Source organism: Oncorhynchus gorbuscha, linkage group LG22 (genome assembly GCF_021184085.1).
Source record: "Oncorhynchus gorbuscha isolate QuinsamMale2020 ecotype Even-year linkage group LG22, OgorEven_v1.0, whole genome shotgun sequence".
Classification (NCBI taxonomy): domain Eukaryota; kingdom Metazoa; phylum Chordata; class Actinopteri; order Salmoniformes; family Salmonidae; genus Oncorhynchus; species Oncorhynchus gorbuscha.
The window spans coordinates 24,606,405-24,632,357 of NC_060194.1; the positions used below are offsets into that span (position 1 = coordinate 24,606,405).

The following is a 25,953-nucleotide window of genomic DNA, read 5'->3' on the forward strand; positions in this document are numbered from 1 at the left end:
AAATGTTTTCTGCAGAGCGTGCCATACTTTTACACCATTTAAAGGTGTAGTGGTGTGTTGTTGCTACCTTTCCCCCCCCTCCTTTTCGAAACTGAACTAGGCACTTAATGTGGCTTTGTGATTGTATTTCTTATCCTCTATCAGTCTTACAGTTACAACACTCATTATTTCTTTGAACATTCTGCTATTGACTGTCGCCATAGGAGAACCCTTTTTAGTTCCAGGTAGAACCATTTTTGGTTTCTACATGGACCCAAAAGGGTTTTACCTGGAACCAAATCGAATTATTCAAAGTATTCTCCTATGGGGACAGCTGAAGAACCCTTTAAGGGTTAAGATAGCATCTTTTTTCCCTAAGAGTACACCTAGCGTGTAGTTTTTGCCAAGGTTTTGTGTGTTTAAAAGTCATTTCTATTGTGTTTTGAGAAACATTTGAGAGCATATTTTCGTTATGTCTAGAACATTCAAATTAATCTAGTATTATGCAAATGTGGAAAGCACTACCAATAGTTCTGTGAAATAGTATTTTATGATACAGTACTTTGAAGGCATTCAACAAATTATGGATTGTCCAACCAACACTGAAGACATTTTAATCTACACCCTGATTTAGGTGTCAGGCATTACACTTACACACACACACACACACACACACACACACACACACACACAGAGAGAGAGAGAGAGAGAGAGAGAGAGAGAGAGAGAGAGAGAGAGAGAGAGAGAGAGAGAGAGAGAGAGAGAGAGAGAGAGAGAGAGAGAGAGAGAGAGAGAGAGAGAGAGAGAGAGAGAGAGAGAGAGAGAGAGAGAGAGAGAGAGAGAGAGAGAGAGAGAGAGAGAGACCTTAACCAACCACAGGGACTGGTACGGTTTGAGTGGCAGGAAAAGGAAACTGTCAACATGTGACATTTCCTCCCGCTTCTTCCGTCTGATAAATTAACGTTACACCGTGTGCGCGTTGTAGTGTTGTGTAGCAGTGGAAGGGAAGGCTGTGCTGTGCATCAGAAAGCCTGGCATCGCAGCGTCTCAGGAGATATCAAGCAACTAGGTCAGACTGATAATGTAATCCGCTGACTGCAAGGATCCTCAGCCCAACACATCCACAAAGAAAAAATGACAGGAAAAAGGAAATATAGGAGGAAATATAACTTTATGATGATGTTGTTGCACTTGCTTTGTCTTAGTGTTGCTGCCTAAATAAAAACAGAGGGGGGGAATCTGTTATTTCACTTTTTTAGGAGAGGAAACTGATGTTGTGGTGCTTTCTTCAACAGTAGGGACATTTAACATGATCATTATCAGAATAATTATCGTATATAGTGTGTTTTAGTGATAATGGGAAAGGTAAATCCACATTGATACTCTTACATCAGTTTTCAGATGCTCCCATGGTTTCATCCCTAGTGATGGGATAAAATCAATACAATTACATATCACAATATTATTTTTGGCCAATATTATATAGATATTTGACTCCAATGATTGATACAAATAAAAATACACAAAATATATATATTGTATATATATATATATATATTTATTTTTGTTGCTACTGTAGGTAGCGTTATCTAGTGCTAGTCGGCTGTAGTTTGTTCTCCATCTTTTAAAATAGTGAAGCAACATGTTTTCTCATGCTCTGTCTTGTCTCTCTACCACAGACATATAGTGAGCTATATGTTTGGAACATGAAATCGCAATACAATCGCAGTATCAAATCACAATACATCGCAATAAATTATCATGACTCAGGATATTTTTATTTATTTAACTAGGCAAGTCAATTAATAAATTCTTATTTACAATGACGGCCTAGGAACAGTGGGTTAACTGCCCTGTTCAGTGGAAGAACAACAGATTTTTACTTTGTCAACTCGGGGAGTCAATCTAGCAACCTATCGGTTGCTGGCCCACCGCTCTAACCACTAGGCTACCTGCTGCTCCCAAACGCACTTTCCCATTGTTTTTGATATGACCCAGATGCAAACACAGGAAGTGGATAGTACAGTTCTCAATAATGTATTATAGCACGGGGCAAAGGGCAGATCGAGGACAGGCAGAGGTTCGTAATCAGATCAGAGTCATGCAGGTACAGGATGGCAGGCAGGCTCGGGGTCAGGGCAGGCAAAATGGTCAGAACTGGGAAAACTAGGAAACAAACAGTTGAGAAACAGGAAAACGGGAAAGCACGCTGGTAAGACCTGACAAGAAAAGATGAACTGGCAACAGACAAACAGAGAACACAGGTATAAATGCTCAGGGGATAATGGGGAAGATGGGTGACACCTCGAGGAGGGTGGAGACAAGCACAAAGACAGGTGAAACCGATCAGGGTGTGACATGCATATCGTATCGGCACCCTAAGTACCGTGATAATATCGTATCGTGAGGTCCCTGGCAATTCCCAGCCCTACCCACAACATCAGCCTATACTGTACATTATCCAGCATACATACCGTATATCAATAACATCACAGTCTCATTCCTGGGAGGAGAGTGAGGATGAGAAGAGGACTGCATCAGCAAAGTGCATTTTCATTCAGATGCATTATTCCAGAGAGGGTGAGGGAGAGAGAGTGAAGGAAAGAGCGAGAGAAGGAGAGAGAGGGAGAGATACAGCCCGACTGTGACAACTCTCCCTCTCCGCAGGTGTGTGAATCAAACGGGAGCTAAAAATAAGCCTGGCAGCTGGGAGTTATTCACAGTGACGGGAGGGGGGGGGAGAGGGGTTGTGGTGGGGAATCAGGGGGTCCAGCTGGGGAGGCAGGTGTGTACGGGCTGACCGACAGAATACACCTTATATCCCACTGTGACTTAAAGACATCTTCACTCGGATTCTGATATGTAGTCGGTGGTCTTTCTGTAGTCTTGACCTAGCCTGGTCCCAAATCTATTTTGTGCTGTCTTGCCAATTCCTATGGTTATTGTCACACCAAGACAGCAGATCTGAGTCTGGGCTAATGTTGACTAGGGCTGTTTTTATCGAACACAACATACATGTATTGTGAAACATGAAGTCGTATGAGTGCCTTCTGATGAAGATCATCAAAGGTTAGTGATTAATTTTATCTCTATTTCTGTTTTTTGTGACTCCTCTCTTTGGCTGGAAAATGGCTGTATGTTTTTTTGTGACTATGCACTGTCCTCAGATAATCGCAATGTATGCTTTCGCCGTAAAGCCTTTTTGAAATTGGACACTGTGGTTGGATTAACAACAAGTTTATCTTTAAAATGGTGTATAATACTTGTATGTTTGAGGCCAGGCAAAGAGGCCAGGCGAATGGTGTATAATACTTGTATGTACTTGTATGTTTTAATTATGAGATTTCTGTTTTTTTTTTATTTGGCACCTTGCAATTTCACTGGCTGTTGTCGAGGTGGGACGCTAGCCCACATATCCCAGAGAAGTATAAGCACATTGCTCAATGAAAATATACCATGGGGAAAAGCGTCCTCCATTTGCTATTTAAGTGCATAGATGACATGTATTTTTTCCTGCTGTCCCTGTTTGGTTACAGGTGCGTGATAATGGTCCATTCTACATCAAAATCAAGAATAGTATGATGGGTGAAAATATTACCCTATCACTTGTGAATGATATATTATCACTCGTGAATGATGCCTAGCAATAGAAACAATGCCTTTTTTTGCGACTTTTTCGAAATCATAGTTGCACACCTCATGTAGCCTAGTCCATAGGCCTATATGTTTCAATAAGGTTTGTATATAGCCTAATAGTTTATCAACATTTTAAGCTAAACGTTCTGATCTGTCGCGTCAGCCACTGCGTAAAACAGTATTTGGGATGCTTGTATTGGTTGTATTCATTTGGGATCTGAAGCATCCCACAACAGTTCCAGACTATGTTTGGAATATTTATTTATCGCACAGAATAGAATAGGTTAACCTTTGTACTATGGGGGAGAGTAGATTGACATAGCCTAGTACTTTCGCTGTTCGTTAGGCTTACTCATCTTGTTGGCTGACGAAAAGTAAATATGGACAGTTCTTCCAATATCTTCAATGTGCACCTCGGAATTGGATGCACAATGTGTCTGTCTTCACTTGTAGCCTGTGAGAAAGACCCTATCACCTGATGGAGAGCCATGTGAGTGAAAAGGTGATTCGGAGCGCTCAGCACTAAGGGAGAAGGGCACGACGGCCACTGGCTGCAAAAGGCATGGAGATACCACCGTGAAATTTGAGGCATTATCAAGTGCTTGTCGAATTGTGAATGAGTGACTGATGTAGTGTGTACAGCCTGGGGAAAAAGCAAAGCAGGGGTCATGCCTTTTAAGCAACTTTTTTAAATTCATCATTAGAGTTGCATCTTGCAGCCTTACAATGTATTAAAAATCAAAACACATAGCCCAACGTTTGTAGAACAACTAAATAATAACCCTACATTAAGCATATAGAAATATCTATCGCTTTGTTAACCGCTCAACACAGAATAGCCGTATGTGCTCAAATCGTTTGGAGAAAATATTCTTTCTATTTTATTCAGCTTTGTTCAAATGTATTCTTCATACTCTAAAATGATGCCATGGAATCAAATATTGTCTGCTAAAAGAACTAGTGTAGCCCACAGCCATTTGCCATGGCCAGATCAGGACCCAACATAAGGGCAACTCAGAGTATGCTATTCTGTTCTTCTGAAATAGACTACATTTTCTTCATTTCATGTTTCTTTAGACCTGTCTAAAATAAATAATACATTTATTGTGAAGGTGTAGGCTGTATTACATGGATTTATTAGACTTTTTCAAATGTAGATGTTCCAAAGGTCTGCATCAGTGTGTGGAAGCCAGGAGATGCTAAATGTGTTTATGTTAATTAACGGTCAATTACCGTGAGACCGACAGTTATAATGCTTGACAATCACCGGCTGACGAAATTTTGTGACCGTCACAGCCCTAGTATTGACCTGTCTATAATATTTTCTATTAACAGAGTTATCACCCTCTTGGGGTGGCAGGTAGCCTAGTGGTTAGAGCGTTGGGGCCGTAATGAAAGTTGCTGGATCAAATCCCCAAGCTGACAAGGTAAAAATCTGTCAATCTTTCCCTGAACAAGGCAGTTAACCCACTGTTCCCTGGTAGGGTGTCATTGTAAATAAGCATTTTTTCTTTTTCATTTTTATTAACTGACTTGCCTAGTTAAATAAAGATTAAATATATACTGTATATATATTTAAATATACAGGACCAGGTCCCCTCTATTTGTGTGGTGTTCAGGCATGACAGTCCCTTGTCTGCATGGTGTTGCTAGTACTCCTTTTTGGTGATTGCCCTAGGGCCAGCAGTACTGTAGATTGGAGACTTGACCCTTCCCTGACAGTTAAAGACAAATATTTAGACTATGTTTTTCAAAAGGGATGACTTGGCAATTGGCTTTTGGTGTAAAAATGCAGTTTTCTTTCATCTCATCGACTTGATCTGTCTCTCATGCAAATGACGTCTAGCATGTCATTTTATATCTCTGTTTTGCATTAGAACTTTTCGCTCCCGTTAGCCTGTACCCTCGCCATGGCTGGAGGCTAATCCCATGACCCTACTGCCAAACACACACACACTGATGATTGACAGCAGGGGCTCCCTATGACCCACTATTCTTGCATCAATTCAACCCCCCAACAGCCTGTGGCTATGATTAATGACTATCTGGGTCTGCTACATTGGCGGTAGTTTTGGGCAGGGTGTGGGGTGTGTGAGGGGCCTGTGCCAGTGCCACTGTCTGCTAGGCATGGCCATAGATTGCCTGTCATATCCAGTATCCACCTCTCCAGTCTTATAGGAACCTCCCCCCTCTCCCTCTTCCTGTCCCTCTCCCTCCCTCTCTGGATGATGATCCATGCAGCTAATTACTGTGATTAGGCTCATTGCTAATCCTTTCTATTGAAGGCAATAGTGGTTGACTAATGAGAAGAAGAAACTTTGCGATTGAAGTCTGAACGAAGTGTCAGGGGGTAGTGCACTCTTAGTCAAAGCTCAAATGTAATAATGTCACAGCGTTGTGTCATATTTCTGCTTTATATTATGTAAGCGGACTAAAATTAGGGTTAGGATGTAAAATAGACAGTCAACACTCTGAAGGAAGGAGATTATTGGACGTGATTAAATACTTGTTTCTTTTCTCCTGGTTAAATATTGGCCCTGTCCAAAAGCTGACCCCTTGTAATACAGTGTGATGGCTCACATTGTTTTCCTCCTGTGACTGCCAAGAGCAGAGTAAGAGTTAGCAGCAGCAGGACTCAGCCGCAAGAACAGTTACCCTCCTGGGGATCTCAGGCAGCTAGTGACAGCCTCTAAACAAATCGCACTCTCCAGACAGACTTCAGCCTTGATGGCATTGGAGCCTCCCTGATAAATGCAATGAGGCAATATTTACACCCAGAGCATCTATAGCTCTCAAGATTTACAATATTAATGGTCCTCACCCTCTATCACTCTATACTCTGTAGTGTTCAGAGAGAGAGACAAGAGAGAGAGAGACAAGAGAGAGAGAGACAAGAGAGAGAGAGACAAGAGAGAGAGAGACAAGAGAGAGAGAGACAAGAGAGAGAGAGACAAGAGAGAGAGAGAGAGAGAGAGAGAGAGAGAGAGACCACCACCACCACCGGCAATAGTGTGGTTGTTTACGAGTAGCCATATGGTGGATGTCCTCTGCCTGGTAGCTGCAGGGAGACTTTCCCCTGGAGATGATTCTGAAAATATATATATTTCCCACCAACCCATCCTCACCTGTTCCCTGTTCCAGGACCCTTGTCTCGCTCACAGGGGTGTAAACACCCCCCTAAACTGCAGAGGAAACTCAGGAACGTCCCAGGTAGGCCTAACCAAACGCTGTCAGATGGAGTCAGCGTCTCCCCCAACTCAAAAATAAATCCGCCCGCCCCGGCTTGTACAGCTCCGTTCCTTGCCTGCCTCCAGATGTGGCTTAATTTACTGCGACTCGGCTAATTACTGTAATTAAGGATTAATTACTGTTAATTACCTTCGCATAAACTCATCACCAGTCAAAGAGTGGAGCCTTATGAAATGTGCCATGCACACGAACACATACCACGGGCCCCAGAAGGAGCATGTTGTTGGATTCTCGTTGGATGCCTGATTGGTGTGTTGCTGAGAGGCCTTGTGTAGAGCCACAGTAAAGGGCAGGACTCCAGCTACTCATGGACAGTCACCTCTGAGCTCCGTACGGTCCTAACTACTAACTATCCATCGCTTCCCCAACTCCTGGGTCACTGCGTCTGTCTCTGGCATCTGCTGTCATTTGCTGCATGACTTGCAGGCTAACAAGTCCTTGCCGAAAGTTAGGAAAACCATTCAGGGCATATTGATAAGGCCTTGAGTTTTTTGTGACCTCACCAAGAAAAAAACTCATGGCCCTACTTATGACTAATTCTGGGGGAACCCTAAAACAATCAGGTGTGCTCCCGAGTCTAAGGCACTGCTTCTCAGTGCTAGAGGCTTTCCAACAGACCCTGGTTTGATTCCCGGCTGTATCACAACCGGCCGTGATTGGGAGTCCAATAGGGCTGCGCACAATTGGCCCAGCGTCGTCTGGGGTAGGCCGTCGTTGTAAATAAGAGTTTGTTCTTAACTGACTTGCCTAGGTAAATAAAGGTTCAATAAAAATAAAAAAAATCCCATTTCCGTGCAGACAGTAAGTCAGTCAGTGTGTCGTGTCGGTTATAATTAGTTAGAGCTAGGATAGGTAGATGGTAGACGCCAGAGGCAGCTATTTTAATGAGCGTACCCCCCACTGATTCCCCCCTTAGGAATGGAGATTAAGTCACAAGCACCCGGTCCCTATGGAACACCAGTGACACACACACAAGCACACACACACACACACACACAGAATGAACAACATTTTTAAAAGGGACTCCTCCTGTCAATGTTATTTGATTCATCATCTAGAATTGGGAGGAATGTTGATAATTAAATGTGATTTAAATCTCTATGGTCTTCCTCAGATGAATAAGTCCTAGGCCCTATAGTATATGTGTCACATACACCATGTAACAGAACACATCAAATATATGACATTTCAACACAGGTCAACACAAACAGATAGTAAGATAACAGGTCACTGTAGTAATTCACCAGCTCGGTGACTCACTACACTCACGAGCACAACTGGTTTCATCTCTCTTAGATGAGAGACCATTAGTAAACTAAGCATTATTCACTTGTTTTTAATAGACCAGCAAAGCTACCAGTCGCTGTGTTGTACTCTATGTTGTCAGCTTACATAGGGTACATAATGCTTCATATAGAGGCCTTTGTCTCTCTCATAGTCGACTGACTATACAGCTCCCTGCTCAGGAACACTCGTGACTGATCAAGAATGAGATATTCAGCCACCATGATTTCCACTGCCGCCCCGGGCAGATTAAAACTGCATGGGCCGAGCATGGGTCTAATTAGATCAAGACAATATATATTTGAAGACACCTTAAGAATGGACCGATGATTGCTGGGGGGCTAATGTATTGCCTATTTTAAATAATGAATAATTTTAATGAAGGGGCCTTTAGAATGCTTGGTGGGGGTGTGTGGGGGGGGGGGATGTTCTGAATGGTCTTTCCTCCTCTGGCGGGAGGGAAGCGTTGGCTGCTGCTGCCTCGTTATCGGGACCGGCCCCTCAGGCCTCGGCCTGGCCTGCGTAAGCCTCAGATGACCACCATAATTACTGTTATTATGAGTAGCTGGAGGGGGAACTTGTCCTGAAAAACACCCACTAAGCTGAGTGCCCTGTGTGGACTGTGTCTTGCCCTGCCACGCTCCCTTTACCCTGCCTTGCCTTTCCTTTCTTCGCCTGGCCTCTCTCATGAGGAACCGCTGGTCGCAGAGGGGGGTGAGAGGGTAAAGGAAGGTAGGAGGGGGGAAGAGAGGGAGAAGGAACGGCCACCAATCCGCCTAATGTGACGCCTGTCAGCTCGTCTCTTACCAGCTGTCACCTCCCAAATGCACTGGGGTTCATTATTTTAATTGACACCTCACTTTCCTATTCTATTCTATTTCAATTTTTCGCCTTTCCTCTATCTCTCCATCCATCCATCCCTCTACCTCTTTTCCCAATCTTCCTTCTTCCTCCTCTCTCTTTCTTGTTCCCTTCTTTTTCATTGTCCTTGTCGTCATCTGCCCGGGCCTCTGTCAGCTGCTATAACACTCTGGGCTCTGCCCACTTTTGAACATGACACTGGAGATGGCAGATAAAGCATAAAGCAAGTGTTTTAGAGGGTCTTTATGGCTTTACCCTTGTGTACCGGAGTTGTTCTAGTCCCCATTATCTGATGATAGAGTGGACATTTTGGGCCATGGAGACTTTTCTGTGAACACAGTGAGGAGTAAACCTTTCTAAGGACAAAACTGCATGGTGATTTTTTTAAAGGAACAGAACATGCTTGTTGACTGACTTTAATAGGTACTGTGCTACCGATGTCGGTAGACACCCATGCATTTAGTAACTATTGCTGAGCATCAGTAGCTTACGCGTCTATCAGACGAACCACATTGAAATGAATAGAATTCATTGTTTCTATGCTGACAGATTATTCATACCATGCTGCCATCACATGCAGAGCAGTGGATTATGTTGATGGCTTGAACAATGAATCCTAAAGGACCAGGGAAGTCAGTTGACAATTTGTTTTAGTTGTGATACTCGTCATGTCCATTGTAAATCATCACACTGCTTCCTCAGGATTCCAGATTGTTGTTTTTTCTGTCCCAGAATGCAGTGTGGCAGGGATGAATGGTGGTGATGTTCGATTATCATGTGTCTGTCGCTACCATTCCCGCTGACTGGCCTGTGGCAGGCCCCCACACACACACACACACACACACACACACACACACACACACACACACACACACACACACACACACACACACACACACACACACACACACACACACACACACACACACACACACACACACACACACACACACACACACACACACACACAGGGTTTGTGACAGGCCCACACAGACAGGCACTGCGCGCCTGCGTCAGGAACACGGCTGATTTATGAACTGCTGAAACCCTGGATGACGTGTGCCCACAGAATCAATACAGACTGTGCTCATAGGCCTGGCCTGTCGCTGTGACGTGGTCCAGAGATATGCACACACACACACACAAACAGATACACACACGCAGACATACACACACACCCACAGAAACACACACACGTACACACAGCACTGTGGAGGAGTGTATTGCTTTACTGTATCGACATGAAATGGATCCGATCCAGCATTGGTTGCTAGCTGCCAGTCAAAGGCGAGGAGGGTAAACTTTCATCATGGCTGTCAGGGACATCAGTGCTGCCTTGTTTGGCCGTTCATCTTCCTAATTGTGACAGAATACTTCAACATCATTAATTAAACATGCTTTCATTTGAAAGCGCTCACTGGGAGCCAGGGCTGGAGGCTGAGAGAGAGGGGGAAAATCTGCCAATGTGCAGAGAAGGCTGTTTTATGTATGGGCATTTTCTCTGTGTGTGTGTTTGTGTGGTTGGCTGTGTGGTAGGTTTGTGTTTGTGTACATACTAGTGCTTTGCAAACATCTTGCAGCCCAGTAAGACAGAAAGGTTAAGGACTATGAGTCATCATTTAAACAAACAATCATCTTAATTCAGAACATGAAATTATTTCAGTTATTTCATCAGATGGACGGTTACTTCACCATTTTTATTTGTCATATTGCTGCTCTGTGGGGGAAAGAGAGAGGTTGAATTAAACATGAGTACAGAGGGAGGGAGAGGGGGATTGGGAGTCCTCTCACTGTTCAATTAAAGTCTGTCTGTAACGGTCAAGATGAAATGATCGCAGTCTTTTTATAGAGACACACTGCTCGTCTAAGAATACTGGCCTGAGGGACCTATCAATGAAAACAGTAGGACCAATGGGAAACAGAAGGAGACATTCTAACAATAGTACGGTATTTTAAAGGGGCAATCTGGGATTGGTACATCAATTTTTGGACATTTAAATGATTATATAAAGCCATTGTTTCTTGAAGAATCCGCCTCCTATTGCCAGATGATTATGATGTAGTGTTTTAGGGTGGCAGAGTTCACTCTATGATGCTGGACTGACGTTGAGGACTCTCATCTAATTCATGGCCATTACTGAACAGGAATAAGTCAATCTGATGGCTATGGTTAGAGTAATTATGCCACAGCACAGTGAATTGTATCATTATCTTTATTCATTGTATTTATTTAATCAATTTCATGCTTTTAGTGTTGCACTGGAGGATACTGTGAAGGAATAAATCACCGTTTGCCTCATTAGGTTTCCTCTCCAGTTGGAGGTGGTCTACATGTTGTTGTCAGAAAAACCTCACAGTGTTCTAGTTTTCCTACTCTACAAGAAATAGCAAGGCAATATTTGATTTGTTGCTCTCTATCTCATCTCAGTCATTTAGATTCAGAGTGGACAATTAGGTTAGACAGTGACATTTTTATTTTACCTTCATTTAACTAGGCAAGTCAGTTAAAAACAAATTCTTATTTTCAATGACGGCCTAGGAACAGTGGGTTAACTGCCTGTTCAGGGGCAGAACGACAGCTTTGCAGGGGGTTCCGGTTACTAGTCCAACCTTCTGGTTACTAGTCCAACGCTCTAACCACTAGGCTACCCTGCCGCCTCATTGACTGAGAGATTGTTGTTTGGTCGGTTGGGAGGGTTCTACAGCTGATGAACGAGAGATTAGTTAGGAGATGACTGACTGAGGTAAAATAGCTTTAGGGCTTTTTAAGTTTGAAGGAACGCAAGCAGGAGAAATATTGCAAGTGGACAGTAGTCAACACACACACACACACACACACACGCACACGCACACGCACACGCACACGCACACGCACACGCACACACACACGCACACACACACACACACACACACACACACACACACACACACACACACACACACACACACACACACACACACACACACACACTCTCTCCTTTATGAAAACCCTGACCTTTCCAGTCTTCTGATAACCATTGACATTTTCCATTTTCCCTCCTGAGTCTGCATGCTCAGATGGTGAAGCTGATCGGGTGTGGATGGGGGGGGGGGGTGGAGGCTTCATGGGAGAGACAGGTTCTCCGTGAGGGCTTGGGAATCCATCTTGACCCCACTCTCACTTGAGAGGTCAGCAGGCAGACAGCCTATCTCTGTGGACATAGCCACAGACATACGCATAGAGCAACATACAGTAACATGGGCCAGACAGACAGTGTACTCCAGCACATCTCTCTCAGCAAGTCACCTCTTTCATTTACTGCCATTCTGTCGAATTGTCACTCTTAGCAATTGTAAATACGGTATGTTTAAAGGTAGTGATTTACCCCTTATAGTAGGTATGCATATATATTAATTGATGCAGACATGTACTATGTCCAGGCAGTGTAGTGTATGCTGCCAGTCTGTGTAAAGATGGTGGATGAAATGAACAGGCTACACCTGGTTGTTTTTACCACCTCTGAGAGGAGACAGATAGCTCTGCTCCTTTACTTAGGGAGCCTTCTAGTGGCAGACAGAGGAAGAGCAGTGTGGTCCACGTCCACACACTCACAGCCCTGCTGGTACCATAGTGCAACACAGTCCTGCTGGTACCATAGTGCAACACAGTCCTGCTGGTACCATAGTGACTCACAGCCCTGCTGGTACCATAGTGAAACACAGCCCTGCTGGTACCAGAGTGACACACAGCCCTGCTGGTACTATAGTGCAACACAGCCCTGCTGGTACCATAGTGCAACACAGTCCTGCTGGTACCATAGTGAAACACAGCCCTGCTGGTACCATAGTGACACACAGCCCTGCTGGTACTATAGTGCAACACAGTCCTGCTGGTACCATAGTGACTCACAGCCCTGCTGGTACCATAGTGAAACACAGTCCTGCTGGTACCATAGTGAAACACAGTCCTGCTGGTACCATAGTGCAACACAGTCCTGCTGGTACCATAGTGCAACACAGTCCTGCTGGTACCATAGTGCAACACAGTCCTGCTGGTACCATAGTGACTCACAGCCCTGCTGGTACCATAGTGACTTACAGCCCTGCTGGTACCATAGTGCAACACAGTCCTGCTGGTACCATAGTGACTCACAGCCCTGCTGGTACCATAGTGCAACACAGCCCTGCTGGTACCATAGTGCAACACAGTCCTGCTGGTAACATAGTGACTCACAGCCCTGCTGGTACCATAGTGCAACACAGTCCTGCTGGTACCATAGTGACTCACAGCCCTGCTGGTACTATAGTGACTCACAGTCCTGCTGGTACCATAGTGACTCACAGCCCTGCTGGTACCATAGTGACTCACAGCCCTGCTGGTACCATAGTGACTCACAGCCCTGCTGGTACCATAGTGCAACACAGTCCTGCTGGTACCATAGTGACTCACAGCCCTGCTGGTACCATAGTGCAACACAGTCCTGCTGGTACCATAGTGAAACACAGTCCTGCTGGTACCATAGTGAAACACAGCCCTGCTGGTACTATAGTGCAACACAGCCCTGCTGGTACCATAGTGAAACACAGCCCTGCTGGTACCATAGTGACACACAGCCCTGCTGGTACTATAGTGCAACACAGTCCTGCTGGTACCATAGTGAAACACAATCCCAAATATACAGTGTTGTCCTCACTAGATCACACTATTGTTTGAAAGGGCCTGTAGTGGACATGTTTCTCTCTCAAAGATGCTCCATTTCACCGTTTGTCAGACATGATAGACATGATTTCACTGTGGAGTACACACCACAGGAGGTTGGTAGCACCTTAATTGGGGAGGAAGGGCTTGTGTTAATGGTCAGAGTGGAATTAGTGGAATGGTATCAAATGCCATTTCATTCACTCTATTCAAGCCATTATTATGAGCCGTCCTCCCCTCAGCAGCCTCCACTGATACGCACACCATTTAACTGTATAAGACCACAGGAGGAACAGTTGAAGGAATGTTATCTTCAAACAACCTTCGGTGTTTGCGTTGGTAGATGGGTGTGTGGATTTGTATGTGTGTCTGGGTAAGCGTGTATCTGTGAATGTACGGGGTTGACAGGTGTTGCTTGCATGTTCCTCTGAGTGCATATACCATGGAACATCATTTTGCACTCTGTGGTACTGGCTGATGTTGGTGTGTGGCATGTCACAGCCACCTCTCCAGTGGAGCAGCGGGCGAGGGGGGAGGGAGCAGAGAGCTAAGTGCCTATGGGGGTGTGAGGGGTGAGAAGCAAGGCCAAACTGGCCACCACTACCTTGTTAGCACCCTTTCAGCAGCCGTTAAGGGGAGTCTTTCAATTTTGCTGCTTGTTTGCTAACTGTTATTCAAAATCTACCGTAGCATTGATTTAGTAAGTTAGAAACGATGGTTGTGGTGTGACAGTGACCCATAAATAAGACTATACAGGCATAGCTTGTCTGGTGTTAATAAATCATCTTTGTTCCTTATCACTGAGATGATCCACATTGATATTAGACGTCATTTTATTGCTCTTCAGCTGGAGTAGATCATTATTGTACCATTTCCCCCGGTAAGGTTGTGATGATAGTATTAGTTTGCCTGACCAGGAAGATTATTATCTTTTTATGAAAATGTGTTATTGTTTTAGCCACTAAGTAAACATCATAAGCTGCTCTTCAGGAGTGCAAAGAAAAATTAACTCTCTTGGAAGTCTGTGTTAATTATTTCCCTGAAATTATATTCAAAATCAATGAGATGATAGTTTTATTATCGTGGGTGCTGCCAGGCTCAGTAAGATCCAGGTTTTTATGGCACAGACGTGGGCTATTAAAGAGACGGTCATATTTCAGATGGAGCAGGTTGAAGACTGTAGAAAGAAGAAAGTACAGTGGTAGACTGCAGTCACTTCACTTCTCATCCAAATAGTATTTGTTTTATTCCAGCACTGTCCATTAATGTTAACTTTGCCTCTTTCCTTTGCAGTGCCACCGTTAACAATCAGATGTTGTGCTAGCGTAACTGTTATTTTTCTTCTCTATTGTCTCTACAGTGCTCAGTATCCGTGGTTCCCAGGAGGAGGAGCCTCCAGATGCCCAACTCATGCGATTGGACAACATGCTTCTGGCGGAAGGCGTGTCCGGACCGGAGAAAGGGGGCGGGTCTGCGGTGGCGGCGGCTGCAGCAGCAGCTGCAGCGGGAGGAGGAGTGGGCTCGGACACCAACTCGGCAGAACACTCAGACTACCGGGCCAAGCTGACTCAGATCCGCGGGATCTACCACACAGAGCTGGAGAAGTATGAACAGGTGAGGACAGACCACGCCCCCCATAACCGCTTTCTCCCTTCCCATAAACCCCTTCGGCTCTAAGAAGACCCTCACAACTCCTCTCACTTCGTATAGGCAACCCCTCTCTCCCTTAAGTCCTGTCTGCTCTGAGTTCTGCCATCTCACTACATACTGACGACCAAGCCACTTGTAACTGTCCTCTCTCCGCTCCAATAGACAACCCCACCGCCGTCTCACTACACTCCCACTGCACGCACGTTTTGTTATACGCAGATAATTCTTCTCAAATCAAACCCCCCAAAGCACCTCCTGAGTAACCACGCTTTCAGAAATCACTTTTCAGCTGGCAAACATTTTATCAGTCACACACTCATCCTTCGCCAAAGAGAGTATCCTGTCATATATATTACCGCCTGTCATCATCTCAGGCAGACTCGTCATCACTACCTGTCACAGTGTTACTTATGCACCTGAGTATACCCATGTCACCACTATGTGTACTACTGATACAGTGTGTAAGGGCGGAACGGCTGTTGCACTGAACTGTGTCTCGTTTCAACTGACGCGACCCCGGTGCTGACAGTCAACAGACTCCCCTGTCCCGAAACACAGCAGACACTTCCCAGTGACTGATTCTGACAGAGAGAGAGAGAGAGAGAGAGAGAGAGAGAGAGAGAGAGAGAGAGAGAGAGAGAGAGAGAGAGAGAGAGAGAGAGAGAGAGAGAGAGAGAGAGAACGAGAGAGACACAGTGAAAAGACCGAGAGAGAAGTGAAGAGAGAGAAACAGAAAGATAGTTCAAACCTGGTGAACAGGAAAGAAAGCCTCCTGTCATTTTAGACATCTTCATTTTTTTCTTAACTGTTGAAGAAAAGTCTCCTCAATATACAAAGACAGTCTCAGCTTAGTTGTATAACTAATCCACTGCTTTTGTGTCTGCCACAAACAACACTGCAATACTTGTATTACTACTACTAATCTTTAGTACTTGTAGTACAACTACTAGATTTCGTCATTGTCGAATGAGAACCTATTTTCTCCAAAACAGAAACTTTTCAGGAAATGGAAAAAACAGATTTCTTCCCCCATTAACGAACATACAATTATGAGGCTATTTTGAATCGATTTTCTATTGTCTCAAAATCTTCAATATTATAATAATTAAAATTGACAAGTGTTGTTTTCCAACAGCGACATACTACTACTTATGAAACTAACATTACTTACAATGCTTGCAGTGTCTTACTTCTCTGCTGTATTCAAGTCAGTGAGATTGCTATCTGCCTCATATGAGTGCGCCTGTCTGTCTCTTTAGGCATGTAATGAGTTTACCACCCATGTGATGAACCTGCTGAGGGAGCAGAGCCGCACACGGCCCATCTCGCCCAAAGAGATAGAACGCATGGTGGGGATCATCCACCGTAAATTCAGCTCCATCCAGATGCAGCTCAAACAGAGCACCTGCGAGGCCGTCATGATCCTACGCTCCCGCTTCCTCGATGCCAGGTCTGTGTGTGTGTGTGTGTGTGTGTGTGTGTGTGTGTGTGTGTGTGTGTGTGTGTGTGTGTGTGTGTGTGTGTGTGTGTGTGTGTGTGTGTGTGTGTGTGTGTGTGTGTGTGTGTGTGTGTGTGTGTGTGTGTGTGTGTGTGTGTGCGTGTGTGTGCGTGTGTATGCGTGTGTGTGTGTGTGTGTGTCTTTCTCTAACTTATTGTTATGAAAACAGGCAAAACCTTTGTTATGATGCAGTTAGATTATTTGGACAGCAATTGCCTTGTGATAGTAAATATGTTCTCTTTCTCTCTACCCCCTTTCTCTTCCCCCCCTCTCTCTCCGTCTCACTCTGTCTCACTCTGTCTCTCTCTGTCTCTCTCTGTCTCTCTGTCTCTCTCTCTCTGTCTCTCTCTCTCTCTCTCTCTCTCTCTCTCTCTCTCTCTCTCTCTCTCTCTCTCTCTCTCTCTCTCTCTCTCTCTGCAGACGAAAGAGGAGGAACTTCAACAAGCAGGCAACAGAGATCCTAAATGAGTATTTCTACTCCCACTTGTCCAACCCCTATCCTAGTGAAGAGGCCAAGGAAGAGCTGGCCAAGAAGTGCTCCATCACAATGTCACAGGTATGTGCCGCCAGTCGCAAGCCTCGTATCCATCCTGTGTGTGATGAAGCTAACTCTAATCTTCTGTTGTGCGTGTACATGTATGGAAAACACAGTATGGTTCCTATCATGCCACAGGAAGTCAGCTAGCATAGGGTCATACAGCTCCATGTTTAATTCTGCATTCTGTAATGAAATCACATAGGCTATCTTATGATAGCATGTGATAGCTTTCTCAAACAATTGTTTCAACAAAACAAAAGGCATACATAACATAATTTGTACTTTAAATGTGTCACAGGTATCGAACTGGTTTGGAAACAAGAGAATCCGATACAAGAAAAACATTGGCAAGTTCCAAGAGGAAGCAAACATGTACGCCGCGAAGACCGCCGTCAGTGCAACCAGTGTATCAGCCCATGGCAGCCAGGCCAACTCCCCCTCCACCCCCAACTCTGCAGGTCAGTATCAATACCAGCCAGCCATAGTGGATGTGACCAGTATGGTACCAAGTCAGTACTGTTAATGTTAGTTTGGCTGCGTACCCCCACTTCAACATGAGCACAGATCATCATTTACCAAGAGCTGAAGCATTATATATGTTACATTGGGAGGGATCCACATTGCAGTAGTATGGACAAATCAATTCAGAAATACAACATTTTTGGGCAGAAAGGTGTAGAGCACTGTCATCTCAACCGTGGGCCCCAACTCAAGGATACAGTCGCTGTCTCTGTTCCTTTTGACTAACAAAATGCTGTCTGTACCCCACCCCCCCTTTTCTGAACTAACCCAATAACTTCTGGCCCAGTGGTACGGTCCGTCTCTCTCTCTCTCTCTCTCTCTCTCTCTCTCTCTCTCTCTCTCTCTCTCTCTCTCTCTCTCTCTCTGTCTCTCTCTCTCTCTCTCTCTCTCTCTCTCTTTCTCTCTCTCTCTCTCTCTGGGGTTTGTCTGGTTAACACACCATTTCGGACTCAGTCTTGGTTAGAGAAATAGTTCATCCATCCTGTGACTTGTCTGGTTGACCTCTTGTGTGTCATTAAGCTATTGACGGGGTGCTCCAGCCTAGTCCTTTGTCATCATGGTGACCCTTCAGTTGTATTGGATTATGGCCTTGTCTTGTGTTTTTTTCTGCCTTCAAATCTAGTTAGGCTGCGTTCTCTTTTAACATCTGTGGAGTTTGGCTCCATTAAAAGGACAAAGAGGATTCTTTCAGTCTTCCTGTCGATCAATTAGCACTTCCTTAATGATCCAACCAGTCCGGTAGCAAGGAACTTAAACAACAAGACAATCCATCTATTCTGTTTCAGTTCCATCCCGGTTTTAACCCCTAACCTTATTCTTAGTAATATGATTGGCATCACAATTACCACAGGAGTAACAGTTGGTGTAATGTTGATCATTAGTACAGTATAGTTTTCGTAGAATACCCCTTAGCCAGATTTTTCAATTACATTTCCATAGGTACATACAGTATAGCAGACAGTGGCTGGTCACTGATGTGGTTCCCTGGTCACTACACCATATTTTGCTTTCAACCCTCTCCTACTAACCCAACTGACTGCACTTTTTCTGCTGCATGATCGTGTTAACCCCTCTTTCCTTTTCTTCTCTTCTCTCTCTTCCTCCCTTCCCCCTCTCTCTCTCTTCCTCCCTTACCCCTCTCTCTCTTTCTCTCTTTCACTCTCTGGCCTCCCAGGTTCTGCTGGCTCTTTTAACATGTCAAACTCCGGAGACTTGTTTATGAGTGTGCAGGCTCTGAATGGGGACTCATACCAGGGGGCCGGGGTTGGGGCCAATGTTCAGTCCCAGGTAGGACCCTCGCAGAGACTAGTACGTTATCTATGTAATCCATACATTAGTACACTAGTTGTCATGTAGATAGATACCTAGCTAGCAGTCATACACTAGCAGCCTATTAGTGGCCTGTTGAAGACAGTCATTGAACCTCGGTGGGCAGCCTTATGAGGTCTAGTATTAAAAGACTGAATATCCCTGCTCAGTTGTTCAAGCACTGCCCGGGCTACAAGGTTTCATTGAAATCTGAATCCCAATCTCTTGACCTAGTCCGTGAGACAGAGGTCATATGTGATTTTAGCCGTACACTGATGTGGCGGCCATTATCAGGCTCATGAATGAATAGACGACTGCAGACAGATTTGGAAACAATACAAGACTCGTCAACACTGCTGACAACAGTTGTCATAGCCACTGGTGTACAACAGTCCTCTGACCTTGCCCTGTTGGACAACGATGACTAGCACAGAGTTTTTTTTGATAGTTTTGTGTTTGGGAGAAAGTCTCATTCACCATAGGTTGGAAGAGGACGGAAGAGTCACCACCTGCTTCGTCTCTCCATCCATCCCCCCTTTATTTTTAAATCAACTCTCCAAATGCTTGAGGTGTTTCATGAATATGCATAGTATTAACCCCTGGGGTGGACAAGAGATCTCCTGGGTTGACCTTTTCAGGAGGTCATTTGGCTGCACACTCATTCCGAGCCACTGAGGAGAGGAGTTTTGAGTCGTAGAAGCAATTTGATTTGTTTCATTTTCATTCCTTTTTGAATTGTAATAGGATATTCATATGACTTCCCTTGTGATGATATTTGTGGTTGTTTGTCGTTGTTCTGTTGTGATATCTATTGTGTTGAACCTGTTTTACAGGCCAAATCATTCTAAACGGTTGCTGTGGTAACCTTTCCCAGTGCATGATACCCTTTTGCTATCAGACTGACCTTTCTTATGCATGAAGGTCTTTTTCATCTAGAGCTTTTGTCTGTCTGACCCGCCCTTTTCTCTACGTGTGTCTGTGTGTGCGTTCGTTCCAGGTGGATACTCTTCGCCATGTTATCAGCCAGACAGGAGGATACAGTGACAGCATCGCAGCCAGCCAGATGTACAGTCCACAGGGCATCAACGTAAGAACACCACCAAACAATTTCATCACAATATTGCCTAGTCTTACTTTGGTCTCTTTGAAAGAAAAATAACTATTTCTATACTATACTTCCATAGCTATTCTTCTTTTGTTCCAATGCAATGTGTTCATACATTTAACCAACAATACCATAGAAAGCTGCCTTTATTAGGGTTTCAGTTTGTCCCCTTGCCCAATTATTTGGAAGCCAATGTGTGTGGGATGCCACTTAGTTAGCAGTGGCCTGTTGGTGGCTGGGCTGTTGTCCAGGCGACAGCCCTTGTGTACTGGTATTGCCCCGGGCGCCAGGTGAAGAGGCAGGAGTCAGACAGAAAGAGAGGCGGCCGGCCAGGCGTACGGACACGCTCAGAGCCTGCCTGTCTGGGGACATTAGTGTTAGCGAGGCACCTGCAGCCGACAGGAACAGGGCCACAGGTGACACCCTGCCTGTCCAACACTCAGCTCACGTGACACCAAATGAAAAGAAACACAGACCTCATTTCTTCCCCATTCCATGAGCCCCCCAAAAAATAATCGCCCCAGAGTACAAGCTTCAGTCAAATCTATCTACCACCCTAAAAAAGAATGCCATGTTCTGATGGGGTTTTGGCAGGGCAAGGCTGGGAACACTGGAGGGTGTGTGTGTAGTGTTAAGATCTACAGTGACAGGCTGTGTTGTAGAGAGGGGAATCAATAAGGCAGTCACAGCAGGGTGAGAGGGGGTCTGGGCCAGCAGTCTGAGTGCATCGGTCGCGTCATTCGTCCAACAACCACAATGACACTGACAGCAGCGAGCCCTGTAATGTCCAACCCAAGATGCTAAAAAAAGGAAGTGATGGTGGACAGAAGACGTTCTACTGAGCTTCCTCAGTAAACTATGCTGTAACTAAGCTACATGAGGGCTGATGAAAATGTGCATTGTTAAGATCACTGTCTGTTATTCAGTGGATACATAGTAGGTGGTTTCTGTGAGGCAGCCTTTGACAAACCAATACGGGCATTCACATTTGCAGCACATCAGTCGTCAACACCTAACTGTGTGTCGATATTGTGACCCTCTGCCCCCATACCTCAAAATCTGAGCCGAATCCAAAATGAACTTTTTATGCAATTATGTTTTCAAACAATGTAATTAAATATCGAAATATGATGTCCTTGTAAGACACTTCATTTTATATTGTAGAATCATATTATTATTTTGATGTTTAGACTTTTCTATAGAAGCTTTTAATCTTGGATGGATCTTTTATTGTGCAGCTAAACAATTTCCACTCATTCTGAGGTTCCTGACTGAGCTGCGGCAGTGAGCAGCCTTCACATGCCGGAGCTCTCTTTTATCCTTGAACAGTAATTACAGCTGTGAAATAGGCGAAAGGTGTCACCAAAGCTGAAGATTTTAAAAGTGTTTTTTGTCCTCCTCGGTTCTAAATGTGATGAAAGACTTGCTCTATGTGAAATAACAGGGTTTGAAAATAAGAGGGTGCCAAAGCCCATCTCTAACAGCTTTCACTGATGGCATGGAAATTGCTATTAATGTCCCAAATGCTCTTTAAATCGACCTATCTTCCCGGGATTGGAAATGGCCTCCTATTTTACGCGCCCATTATATTTTCATCCCAATAGCCGATGTGATAATCTGCTATAATTGATTCTCCCATCAACCATCTTGTAGGTTTTGTGTGTGAGAGGTCGGTGCGTTCTCAATAACATGTCTCTATTGTCTCTACATGAGGCCATTTTGAGACAGATGGGAGATGAAGTCTTGATAGAGGAATTGTACTATAGTGTATTTTGAAGATGCGCAATCCACCAGAGTGCAAAAGGGTACATTTCAGTGAAAGAGTTTCATGTTAGCTACCGATGCAGCTAAGAAAATATACATATGTGTTGTTATTTCCGTATCTTTTAGGACATTTGACCCGAGGCAGACAACAAATTGTCTCACAATTGAATCTCTAGATTGAAAAATATATATTTTTGAAGGACTTTTGTCTTTGACTCCACAGACAAACGGTGGCTGGCAGGATGCTCCGACCCCCTCGTCAGTGAACTCGCTCACAGAAGGACCCGGAAGTGTTCACTCGGATACCTCCAACTGATTATTTGACCCTCCACACCTTCCATTCCCACAACCCATCGATGAACTGGCAGAGCCAATCACAGTGTTAAACATAGAGGCATACTACACAGTGTCCTGTAGATTTCAGGGGTGCATAACTAAAACAACCTTTCCTAAGCTACAGTACTATGGGACATTTGAGATACATACAGTAATAGGAATGTCAGAACAAAAATCTAAACAATGGAAAAGGATGAATACAAATGTTTGTTCAGATTTCACAGGATATTTAGACGGCTCCGGTTGCTTACTCACCTGTGATGGTTTCACTCATATTGATGATATTCAGTGATAAGATCAATTCAGACAACCCAATCTGTATACATCAATTTAAATGCTTCATTCTACCTCTCGGCAACTCAAAAGTAAAACAAATCACATGAAAGAACATTAATTTGTTTTCTGACTAAAACATGAACTTTGCCATTGTATGAAAGAAGCACTTCGTCATGCTTTGTTTTGTGGTCCCTCACCCATTCTATGGTACGACATTTAGGCTTTTAATGTTGCTCCCTTGTTTACAGTGTGTGCTTTAGAAACTGTGTTCGCTTTACCCTCTCCCACAGAAAAATAACCAGGAAGACTTAGAAGACTTGTTGGGAAAGCAGGTCAGCCTAGTGAACTCTGAGGACCCTTCACCCTGACTAGCAGGTCTTCAATCTGGGTGGAGGGCGTTAGAAAAGGAAAACACGCTGGTATGAGAATGCACATTGGCTGATCTAAGGGCTTTAATGGAAATTGAGTAGACAATTTAATAGACATTGTAGATGTGTGTCTTCCTGGTTTATAAACGTATGTCCCGCGACCCCTTTGATATCTTATCAGAATGTGGGAGCGCTGTGGGCCCACAAGCAGTCACAGGGCTCTCTTCCAATATCCATACTAGAGTACCACTTAGAATGCATGCCCAATACATGCTTCATTCTAAGTATGCTAGTGTCGATATTGGAACAGGGGAACAGAGTGTGTGCTATTGATTGTCTGAGGGCCTGTGAACAAGAGGAGCGCCCTCCTTTTAAACAACCACCTCATTGAGTATCCATGTGTCTCATCAGAGGTAATCGTGTGAAGTTACAGTTGTGTCGTGTAAAAAAACAACATAAATACAATAAACCTGTCATCAAAAACCCATACGAGCTTGATTCACGTTAGTCACCTAATGTTACTGTTAACCAAAACCTTTATACTTATTGATCTATTGTTGACATTTTATGTGTACTTTCAAGAGGTCCTAAACCCATCTAGCTATATTCACTCATGTACTTACATGTTGGATTTTTTTTACTGTACCTTTTGCTAATTTTCCCAAATCTGGTGGGGGACGATAACCAACTGAACAATGCTGCCTAATTGAAAAACAATGTTGTTGATACAGTCCAATTCAGAAGAAACCATTTCTGTTGGAAAATCTTTCAAGGATCTGTGTAGTAACTGAGTTTGTTTTTAAGTACATTGCATCAGAATCCAGTTAAACAGGGAAGTCGTTATGTTAATAGGATTTAAAACATAAATCTGCGGATGCAGGTAACACCAGGACTGAACTTACAGTAGCCATGATGCACAGGTCATGCATGAGATGCTTTGTACTCCATGATTATGTTGAACAGACACAATGTGTTCAAGTCAGTGTTCAATACTGTTCAATGCTGTTCAATACTGTTCGATGCTGTTCAATACTGTTCAATGCTGTTCAATACTGTTCAATGCCCTCTCATACAATGGAACTGTACTGTTCTTTAAACCCAGAGTTGATTTCTGTTTCTCTTTCCAGGCATTTTTGGGGCAGTTTAATATGTATTACAGTATATGACAGCATTCTTTCTTCCACTGTATTAAGAACCAAAAACCTACATTATAATGTCACCTGTATCCTTGCTTTTCACTTCTTCAACTGGCTTGTATGAATCCTCAGAATTCATAAGCATATTGAATGTTGATGTGCTGAAAGGTCTAATGTCCATAGCAAAACTAGAGGTGGGAAAATGATTTCAGACAAACAAAGATGATATTTGGACATTTGATATACTGTATAGTACTTGTCCTTTTGTTGTGTGGACTATATAGTTATTCTTTAGTATTTGGTTATTTACTTTTTATGGTATGCTATTGTATGTCATGGTTCCCATATTCTTGTCAATTAGCTCTCTCATGATGTGATTATGTGAACATTGCCACATTGTACTTGACTTGCTTTGTTGAACAATAATTTATGCAGTTTCAACATTAAACTTATTATACTATGTAATACACCAAGACAAATCAGTGGCATTTTATTATTGAACATTTGAACATTTGAGAAAACAAGAATAATACACTGATGGTTGCCAGTTGGCAAAATTGTATATATTTTTACATGTGGTATAGATTGAATGCACATATTGTAAATTCAGCTTCACAAACAATGTAAGTTCAAGTTTAAAAAAAAGCTCACTTTTCATTTCCCCTCTTCATTGTTTTGTTGTGCCGAAGTAGAAGTATTCATAATTTATTCATTTTGAATAACTCTCAATAAAACTGTCTGTAACTCCCCTATGAAAGGGGATCTCAACTACTTGATAGTCTGTACAGGGGCCCTGAGCTCAACAACCCATTTGCTCCACATCCAGATTTTAAAATATGCTTTTTTTTGCCAATAAATTCAATATGATAATGACGCATATAAAATAGCTTTTTCGTTTTGATAGCTGAAAAAAGAGGTTCAGGATTCAGTCATTTGTAAAAAACAAAAAAAACAAAAAATGTTTCCTTTGTTGCATGTAATGTGTTCTTTAATAAAATACTGCAGTGTTTTTTAACCATTTGTCACACATTTACATATTTTTTCCGATAGTAGTCTGGTTCACTTGGTCTTGTAAAAGTCATGACAGGAGACAGGTATACTAATAACAAAACCATATTTGTATTCTATTTATAACATTCTATCTGATATGTACAATCAGACATAGGCATGGTCCTGGAATGACCAGTCCACCTGGCCGTGCTGCTGCTCCAGTTTCAACTGTTCTGCCTGCGGTTATGGAACCCTGACCTGTTCACCGGATGTGCTACCTGTCCCAGACCTGCTGTTTTTGACTCTCTAGAGACAGCAGGAGCGGTAGAGATACTCTGAATGATCGGCTATGAAAAGCCAACTGACATTTCCTCCTGAGGTGCTGACCTGTTGCACCCTCGACAACCACTGTGATTATTATTATTTGACCCTGCTGGTCAACTATGAACATTTGAACATCTTGGCCATGTTCTGTTATAATCTCCACCCGGCACAGCCAGAAGAGGACTGGCCACCCCTCATAGCCTGGTTCCTCTCTCGGTTTCTTCCTAGGTTCTGGCCTTTCTAGGGAGTTTTTCCTAGCCACCGGTGCTTCTACACCTGCATTGCTTGCTGTTTGGGGTTTTAGGCTGGGTTTCTGTACAGCACGTTGTGACATTAGCTGATGTAAGAAGGGCTTTATAAATACATTTGATTAATTAATTGAAACATGTACAGGTAACTAACTACCTACTTAAAGGAGTCACCGACATAAAGTGTCTTAATAGGGCGTTGG

At 43.7% G+C, this 25,953-nt stretch overlaps 1 protein-coding gene across 3 annotated transcripts in view; it reads left to right on the forward strand.

The window, feature by feature from the left end:
* The window catches only part of LOC124009514 (pre-B-cell leukemia transcription factor 1-like), a 61,517-nt gene extending 36,314 nt beyond the window's left edge, over positions 1-25,203 (forward strand). The window contains exons 3-9 of one of the 3 annotated variants that reach the window (XM_046321363.1): positions 15,048-15,301; positions 16,597-16,787; positions 17,256-17,391; positions 17,672-17,831; positions 19,070-19,203; positions 20,201-20,290; positions 22,296-25,203. In XM_046321363.1, the coding sequence (XP_046177319.1) occupies positions 15,048-15,301; positions 16,597-16,787; positions 17,256-17,391; positions 17,672-17,831; positions 19,070-19,203; positions 20,201-20,290; positions 22,296-22,388 (1,058 nt within the window). In that variant the 3' untranslated portion in view covers positions 22,389-25,203. The remainder of the gene's footprint in view (positions 1-15,047; positions 15,302-16,596; positions 16,788-17,255; positions 17,392-17,671; positions 17,832-19,069; positions 19,204-20,200; positions 20,291-22,295) is intronic. The other 2 variants (XM_046321364.1, XM_046321365.1) reach the window with 2 other exon arrangements.
* Positions 25,204-25,953: the final 750 nt, after the last annotated feature.